The sequence below is a fragment of the Phalaenopsis equestris genome, unplaced genomic scaffold, assembly GCF_001263595.1.
Source record: "Phalaenopsis equestris unplaced genomic scaffold, ASM126359v1 Scaffold000531, whole genome shotgun sequence".
In the NCBI taxonomy this organism is placed as follows: Eukaryota; Viridiplantae; Streptophyta; class Magnoliopsida; order Asparagales; family Orchidaceae; genus Phalaenopsis; species Phalaenopsis equestris.
Genome location: NW_018164971.1, coordinates 242250 through 252379, shown reverse-complemented (window position 1 = coordinate 252379; position 10130 = coordinate 242250). Strand labels below are relative to the sequence as shown.

Here is a 10130-nt window from a genome sequence, read left to right as displayed (position 1 = left end):
GTTATGGAGAGTCATTGTGAACATCATAATCTTCACTTAGGAAATAGATATGTCGGCATATCCCGTAGTATGAAATATTTTTTTCCACGCTTCAAATATTCTTTATGACACCGTGTAAGGACGAGTGTCTCTTATTAAATATTTATTTTGTACACTGAACGACATTGCATGTTCTTTTAAAGTCAGAAATATGATATTTGGTATCCAGAAGTTGCTTTAGAAACCCTTTTTGTAAGAGCTATCCAACATCAACCAAATCAATAATGAGTATAACAAATCTAATTAGGGTTTATGATGGAGCAAACCTGAGGGTGAGTGATAGAAATTATACTTTCAAGTTCTTCTAACAAATTTGAATATATGATTGTAGTTTGCACTGCCTTCTCAACCAGTCATAACAAAAGTAAAACACATGTTGAAGTCAAAGGTGTCGACAAATGAAACACCGAGAAACCCTCGTCACAGTTGTCGACGAACGAAGAAAAAAGAAGATAGGAGAAAAAAACCTAGGGACAATGAATGTGGGACGTGGTCGAGCGAGGGTTGGGGGTGGGGGCATGGGAGTTATAGAGAATCATAGAAAGTGCAAACATACCTCGCAGGTCGTGGTGGGGATTATCGAGAAAATTTAATAAAATGCACCCGTCCCTTCCTAATCAAACGTCTGATTTCATGGAGGGGTGTTGCGTCGCAGCCTCACCGCTGCGCTAAACAAATTCCATTGTTATTTTCTTTTCCAAGTCTATTTATGATGGTTGCTTGTTTAAAGAATATTATGATAGTAGCTACTTCGGTGATTCTTGGACGTGTTAGCTGATAAAGTGATTGCCTAACGTAGATGCACATAGAGTTGGACGCAGAAGAAGACTCTTAGCTCCAACGTGTTTGATGTATGAGTACTATAACTCGTACATAGCTCGATCTCCTTGCATGACATTATCTTACATTGGTGATATTTGTGTTAGGGAGTTGTTTGTAGGGCACCCAACAAGATTCAACAATATGGTCCATATGACATAACCCGTATTTATCGATCTCTTAGAGGAACTACACAAGAATCATGGACTTCATGACTCTTCCAAGATGACTTCCAGAGAGATGTTATCAATACCCTCCATATTTGATCACAGAATGAATCTATGAGAGAAGCTATGGAGCGATTCCAACAATCATCATAAACAAGCAGTTGGTATTTTTCAGTTGATTTAAATGCTCTAGTCAGTGTATCATCAAAAATTACAAAGCTAGATGACCCAACATTTGAAAGAGTTCTCATAGAGATTGTACATGGCCCACGATATATGCCATATAATTCTTTTTATTCATTAATTTCAGAAGTTAAATGAATTCAGTTATTTACATGCCCTTATTAAATTTTTTAAAATTATATTGGAGTGATTGATGGAACTCACGTGGATGCACGTATATTGAATAATAAAGATGTTGCATATTGGGCAATGTGGATCACTAACACAAAAAGTAATGGTTGTATGTAACTTCAACATATGCTTTAATTTTGTTATAACTGGTTGGGAAAACAGTGCACACGACAGTCATATATTCTAATTTTCCACAATAACTTGTAAGTATAACTTTCCTCACCCACCCTCAGGTTTGCTCCACCATAAAGCCTAGTTTAATATTTTTTTCAATGCAATAACAATTATTGTATTTGCAATAGATAAATATTATTTGTTCGATGTTAGATATCTCTTACAAAGAGAGTTTCTAAAGCTATTCTAGATACCGAATATCACATTCCCGACTTTGAAAGAGCCAGCAATGTTGCTTGGGGCACGAAAGAAATGTTTAACGAGAGATTCATTCTTACACAATGTCATTAAAAGAATATTTTGGGTGTGGAAGAAAAATGGTTCATACTGTGGAATACGCCGACATATCCGTTTCTTAGACAACTGTAGATTGTGGTGGTCACAATGACTCTCTACAACTATATTCGACAGCATCCCTTACACAGTGACATTGACTTCAATAAGTTTGATGAAGATCATTCACATGTCCCTACAAGAGTGTTTAAACATCACCTAAGACAATCTTTATCACACGCAGAAGATGAATTACTTGAGAGTTGAACCTAGGGTGTGGAAGGTGCATGAAAGATGATAGAGTTGAGGGAGCGAATTATGGATGCCATTGTTAGCTGCTAAATAGACTAATTGTATTTTTTGTTGCTACTTTATTTATAATGTGGTGAAAGTTTTTGTTGTTTATTGTATCAATGCTTTATCCAATAATCTATATTTTGAATTTCAATTTTATTTTTCGCTCTTTGCTTGTATTCTTTCCCACTTGGATGACGATGAGACAACTGCAGATATATGTAATATAAATTTTTATTATAAGTTTTATTTTTGGCTTTTGAAGGTATATGAAGAGAAGCGTTCTTTTGGATAGTCTATATGTCGCTATTGGTTCTTGTCACATGTGAAAACTTAATGAAGCTAACCAAGTTCCTCTCTTTTTTCAGTGTTATGGCTTTTGAGGCTTTTTTAGTTGGGTTTTTTTTGTGATATGCATATGGTTCATACGAGTGTAGTATTAGTTTAAAGACAACCTAAAACTCTTTTTTTATAAGGCATGTTGTCATATTGTAGTGACAGATTCATTGGTTCATACTATGTTATATGAGATTTCACATTTTAATAAAACTTGCATTGATTAATTATAATATTTTTTTCCGACAAAATGACATCTAAGGATTTGTGATTTATTGTTTAAACATTGTGAAAAGATGAATTTAAGAATTTTCGGTACCTTCAGAGCTTTGTACTGCTTCTGTGGGCAACAATGTTTTCTGCTTACTTCGCGACAACCATGTAGCAACGAGTGACAGTTTTAATGATGTTCGAGGAGAAGAACAGAAACCTTACTTCTTTAGGGCGGCAAATGAGTTGGAAGAATAGACGGCTGATAGTGATCGAGTGTGGCGAGTTTTCTTGAAGGACAATTTATCTCGTGAGATAAACTAAGTGCATTTTAAAAAAATTATATTATCATATTATTAACTATTATTTTAATAGTTCTTTTGATAATTTTGATTGTCATGTTATGTTTTTGTGAGATGTTTGCTTTTATTTTGATACGCTCAAACAGGATATTTACTTTCAAGTATAGAATATATTATTGTGAACAATTATGTTATAAACAACACTATAGTACATGGGTAGAAATGCTATTTGTTCAGAAATAACTGCGACACACCTGTTTCAAAACTGCAAAAAACAAGCAGCAGTTTCTGCGCAATAGCTTCCTGCCACAACTGTTGTCCGTCGCGTTTATTTAACGAATGGGCCGAATAAGAACTGTTTTCGAACAAATTTTTTTGACAGTCCTACCCATGCATTGCCTTATTTGGTTGATTTATTTTATGTTTAATTATAAATGGATTATCTGATGCTGACGATGATGCAGCATATTATATTTCAAACATTTCTATAAATGGACAAATTGCGCCGTGCTGAATATATATTTTACTATTTTTAATTTTATTTATAGAAAATCGGGCATTATGAACACTAATTGTCAATTTCGTCATTAATAAAATTGGCATTGACTATTTTATATATGTATGTATGTATGTATGTATGTATGTATGTATATATATATATATATATATATATTAAATTTTTAAAAAATAAATTGATATTTGGAGGAGCTCAAATATCAATTTCTGATGCGTTTTTTAGTCCCATGATGAGAGTCTGCGCCATGTGCTTAAAATTACAGATCACCCGCTGCATGGTTGGATTGAATCCTGAGAGGACTTATAGTGACCCCGCCACCAACAGGCTAAGACTTGTGACACGCAATTATTAAGGAATAGCAAATAAACCTACATGCATACATACCAAATTATGTGTGTGTGTGTGTGCGCGCCGCAAGCCGTGGTCTGTTGGTTGGCGGGGTTCATTGAAAGTTTCATTTGGTTACGGGTTTGATCCCCAATGACGCTGGGTTCTCGAATATTTAGGCACATGTCACGGGCTCTCATTAGGGGGCCTAACGCATGGGAAATCGATATTTGGGCCTCTGCAAAATGCCGATTTCCTTTTTACCAAAAAAAAAAAAGAAAAAAAAAAAAAGAATATATATATATATATATATATGTCTTCTATCACGACTCCTTGGTTGACAAAGTTTTTAAAACCATTGCGTTACGAGTTTGATCCCGCTTATGTGCGTGATTGAATTCTTAAGCACATAAGATTGATTGAGAAGTTTGTATAATAGCCTCTGACCAATCTTTATATATATATATTACGTTACGAGTTTGATCTCGCTTATGTGTGTGATTGAACTCTTAAGCACATAAGATTGATTGAGAAGTTTGTATAATAGCGTCAATCTTTATATATATATCGCGCTCATTTTTCAAATATGTGATATTGAGGTGCTTTCAACGTAATATTAAAACTTGTATAATCACTTATTTTATAAAATTTTAAATATTATGTATTGATTTCATAAATTGAATAAACATAGAATGAGTAAAAAAAAAAATTTCAAACATTATAATGATGAAAAATAATGACATTCAAGATAAATAGATTAATGTATCATTTATAAATAATGATAAAAGACAGAAAATCAAATATGGCTTTGTACCCTCTGTCCATTTCTTTGAATTTGGTCTATTGTGACAATTTTTTTAATTAATATCTCAATTAATCTTAATTATTTTACTTAAAAATAGCTCTCCCTTACTTTGTCATCTCTCTTAACATTTCCTTTTTCCTTGGAAAAAAAGGGGAAAAAATTGCACATCACTTTTAATTTTTTTAATACTATTTTTCTCTTATTTAATTTTTAGTGATACTACTATTTGATGCACTCTCTATGCCATAAAGTTAGAAGTTCATATATGATTATGATAAGTTGTTTCAAAGATAAGGAAATACTTCATAAATTAGGACTAACCAACCAATACTTTAATTTTAAAAATACTTTAAAAATGATCTATTTAAATTCTTCTATATACATTTTTGTTTCTTAATCTCTTAGGACTTATAGGGCATTAGTTGTCGAGCAAAACACACACACACGCGCATAAAAATAACAAACAACAACACTTTACACCTATTCAACTCAACATATTTTCAATACAAACTTTATATAATTTATTAATAAAATAATATTAACCCTCAAATTCATCATAACTATTTTTCACATATTATATGAACTTTTACTTATAAACATGTTGAATGAAAGGTTATATTAGCACATAAAACCATATTAATAGTCAAAATGAACCACAACATATGTTTTTCTATTATAGTGCTCACAGTTTGAATTAAAAGAGTAGAGGAATGCTTTGTTCATATCTGAACAAATTTCCCGGATCAACTGCACTTTTCACTTGTGCCAGCCTTTTGAAATTATCTTTGAAATACTTTTCACCCCAAACACTAGATTCCAGATAAGTTGTGTTCCCTTCTCCATTAACACCCAAATCCAAATCTCTGTAATTAAGATAAGCACCTCTTGGATTTTTGGAAACATAAGGTGTCATAAACTCATAAAACTTTCTTATCCATTTCAAGTACTTTTGTGTTGTTTCCATCCCATCTTCTGTCCATTGAGCAATATATTGTATATTGTACAAGCTTCCCTTTCTATGAGGAAATGGAGTTTCAGTTTCAGAGATTTCAGCTACCATTCCACTTAAAGGGCCAATAATCATCATGAGCCAATGATCCCCCTCAAGAAGAAATCTAAATATTTTCTTCCATTCTTCTTCATTTATTGGTCTTGTTAAAAAATCTGATTTGTTCTTGAAGGATGTTGTGTTCGACCATGGCTTTCTATCAAGTAGGACATTTAATGGTGAAGTAAAAGAGTAATCATCAAAGCTCAAAACTGATTCAATCCAACTCATTTCAATACAATTTTTTTCTTCCAATTTTAGTTCTGGAAATATTTGTTCTAAGATGGAAACAAGTTCTTGTTTTTTTACCAAGGAACAAGGGGCTGAAAGTAACTTTAACTGTTTTATTTTTGTTATCATCATTCACCGTTTCAATGATTAATCCCAAAAATAGTCTTTTATCAACTTTGTAAGCTATATCTTGACACTTGCTAACCAGCTGTGTTGCACCTTCTTCAAGTGTTTTTGAAATAGTGAAGACCGTGACCTGTTTGAAACAATTACTAATTAATAATAAAAGGATAAATTACTTAAAAATGCATTTAATGAAATTTTATTAATGAAATAAAATATAAATAAAATAATAAACATGTTAGAGTTTAGAGGAGGCCTTGGAAGTATGGTTAGACACTCACTTTTCAATAGTTTGATGGAAATAATTATCAAAAACTTCAAATGTATTTTTCATTTTCAATTTTTAATTTTTATTGGTACCACTATTTGATGCACCTTGTATGCCATAAAGTTGGAAACAACACTTTGCACCTATTCAACTTAATATATTTTCAATACAAACTTAATATATTTAATTAAAAAAATAATATTGACCTACAAATTCACCATAACTATTTTTCACAAATTATATGAACTTTTATCTTATAAGAATGTTGAATGAAAGGGTATGTTAGCACCTAAAACCATATTGATTAACCACAACACATGCTTTCTATTATAATGCTTACAAGTTTGAATTAAAAGAGCAGAGGAATGCTTTGTTCATATCTAAACAAATTTCCTGGATCAACTAAACTTTTCACTTGTGTCAATCTCTTAAAATTATCTTTGAAATGCTTTTCACCCCAAACACTAGATTCTATATAAGTTGTGTTCCCTTCTCTATTAACACCCAAATCCAAATCTCTGTAATTAAAATAAGCAACTCTTGGATTTTTGGAAACATAAGGAGTCATAAACTCATAAAACTTTGTCATCCATTTCAAGTACTTCTGTGTTGTTTCCATCCCAGCTTCAGTCCATTGAGTAATATATTGTATATCATACAAGCTTCCCTTTCTATGAGGAAATGGAGTCTCAGTTTCAGAGAATTCAGCTACCATTCCACCTAAAGGATCAATAATCATCATAAGCCAATGATCCCCCTCAATAAGAAATCTAAATATTTTCTTCCATTCTTCTTCATTTATTGGTCTTGTTAAAAAATCTGATTTGTTCTTGAAGGATGTTGTGTTCGACCTTGGCTTTCTATCAAGTAGGACATTTAATGGTGAAGTAAAAGAGTAATCATCAAAGCTCAAAATGGATTCAATCCAACTCATTTTAATACAATCTTTTTTCTTTCAATTTCAGTTCTGGAAATATTTGTTCTAAGATGGAAACAAGTTCTTGTTTTTTTACCAAGGAACAAGGGGCTGAAAGTAACTTTAACTGTTTTATTTTTGTTATCATCATTCACCGTTTCAATGATTAATTCCAAAAATAGTCTTTTATCAAGTTTGTAAGTTATATCTTGACACTTGCTAACCAGCTTTGTTGCTCCTTCTTCAAGTGTTTTTGAAATGGTGAAGATCGTGACCTGTTTGAAACAATTACTAGCTTAATAATACAAGGATAAATTACTTTATTAATGAATTTAATGAAAATTTAAAAAAGAAAAGAATCTAAATAAAATCATAAACAAGTTAGGGTTTAGAGGTGGCCTTGGTGGTATGGTTGGATACTCACTCTTCAATAGTGTGATGGAAATAATTATCAAAAACTTCATATGCAATTTTTATTTTCAATTCTTGATTTTTTTTTTTGCTATTGTGAATTTATGGAAACATTTGTTAATTTAAAATATGGGGCATTTATTATTTCAATGCCAATATTTTCACTTTGGTGGCCTACTTTTTGATTGTCAGATTACTGATCTTAGATATACTTGTACACACACTTGCCAAAGAGATTTAAGGTTTTTGGAATAACTACAGTTGTTTGTAAAACTAATTTTAAAACTATTTTGTAAAAAATGTAGTTTTTTTTTAAATGGTTGTGAATATTAAAGGTTCTCTCTATTTTAGAAAAAAACTTGACTTATATTTTTCTTCATAGTTCTTATTATGATATATTTAATCTAAAAATTCAATTAACAGGGTAATTTTTTAAAAATCAATAATAAAGTTGTAAAACAAGGTATAACATTATTTTGTATCATAAAAATTTTAAAAAAATTCAAAATACAATCTTAGATGCTTTCCTCCTTGAGCTCAATTTAATTAATCTCTACAACTCCATAAAGATTGAGCTCATTTCAACAGAATCATCATGAAAACAAAAGTTGAATAGTTAAGGAAAAAAAATACAAATCTAATTTTCTAATATTTCAGTGATAAATAAAATAAAATAATATGCATAAACTAATAACTGTGAAATATTAAATGAAAGAAATTCAAATTAAAAAGAAAAATAAATAGGCTTAGTAAATAATGATAAAAAAAGATTTGTAATATCTCACCTTAGGTGGAACTTGAACTAGCTTTATCTTATAAGATAATATGACCCCAAAGCTTGCTCCTCCTCCTCCTCACAAAGCCCAAAAAAGATCTTCACCCATAGCTTCCCTATCAAGAATTTTACCATTTGCATTCACAATTATAACATCAATGATATTGTCAATTGCAATACCATATGCTCTCATAATAATGCTCAATCCTCCACCACTGAGATGGCCACCAACTCCCACTGTATGACAAGAACCCGCAGGAAATCCAAGAACTCTACTCTTCATAGCAATGGCATAATATAGTTCTCCTAAAGTAGCGCCAACTTGAACCCAAGCTGTGTTCCCTGATGAATCAATAGTTATAGAGCTAAACTTTTGGAGGTCAATTATTACAAAGGCATTTCTTAAAGTTGATGCATATGAGAGGCCCTCGTAGTCATGGCCACCACTACGAATTCTTAAGAGGATATTGTGTGTTTTTGAGCATGAAACAACAGATTGAACATGGGATTCTTGCTTTGGGGTGAGGATGAGGAGTGGTTTGGGGGATTTAGTTAGAGTTCTGAGGTTTTGGATGGAGGAGTAGAGAAGGACTGTGTAGTTTTTGTTGGCTCGGGTGAAGATGAGATCGGAGGGGAAGGAAGAGGAGTTGAGGCAATTGAGAAAGGATTGTTGAGTTGAAGTGGAAGTGTTCGGGTTGCGGGAATGGGAAGGGAAGGGTAAGAGGAAGAGAAAGAGAAAGAGAAGAGTCATGGAAAGTAAGAGAGGGGATATCATTTCTTTCCTTCTTCAATGAAAGAGCATTAGGGATATTGCCTTTTTTTTATAGAGTTTTGATGATAAGAGCTTAGGATATTGTGAAGTATAAAAATAGTTTGATGTGAAGAAAGTGGACACTTATATTGTTTTACTTAATACATGCAATGATTGAGGCATTTAGATAAATTATCTTTCAAATGTCTACAATAGAAAGAACAAAAATATCACCTTCTTAGTCTTCTCTTTCATTAACAACAAAGAATATGATCATATTTAATTGATGAATAAATGATTGTAGGATTTAACAATTTTTTTTTCTTAAAATATCATTTTTTATGACCATTTGCATACATACCCTTTAATTTTTATGCATTTACATATCTAATACGTAAACTTGAATTCCTACATTTATATCGCTCCAATCTTTCACATCACACATAGAAAATATCACTATTTTAACTTTAAAATATGAAATACATATACATCTTCAGATAAGATTGACATCTGAGAGAGAGAGAGAGAGAGAGAGAGAGAGAGAGAGAGAGAGAGAGAGAGAGAGAGAGAGAGAGAGAGAGAGAGAGAGAGAGAGAGAGAGAGAGAGAGAGAGAGAGAGAGAGAGAGAGAGAGAGAGAGAGAGAGAGAGAGAGAGAGTAAAGTTTAGGCGTTTGATATGTAAATAAATAGGATTTAAGGGGTATGTATGTAAATTTTCAAATTTCTTATTGTAATGTTATGTAACGTGACCACTTTTGGTCAAATAATTTGAGAATCAATAAAATAAGTCTACTCAAACATTACAAAATTACACAAATATTATATACAATATTACTTATTGTCCTCCTCAATCAACATCTTATTTTACCAAAATTAAAGATTCATTATGAATGTGCAATATTTTATTTAAAATTTCAGTTTTTTTTCTCATTCAATGAAATTATTATAATGATGCCATCCAAACAATCTTTATGATCATATATATATATA

At 31.6% G+C, this 10130-nt stretch overlaps 1 protein-coding gene across 1 annotated transcript; it reads right to left on the bottom strand.

Annotated features, from left to right (window-relative positions):
* Positions 1–5311: 5311 nt before the first annotated feature.
* On the bottom strand, positions 5312–9140 carry LOC110028782 (berberine bridge enzyme-like 26). The gene is given in 5 exon segments (XM_020730773.1): positions 5312–5971; positions 5973–6152; positions 6703–7007; positions 7301–7478; positions 8400–9140. Coding segments are annotated over 5 exon segments (2064 nt in total).
* Positions 9141–10130: the final 990 nt, after the last annotated feature.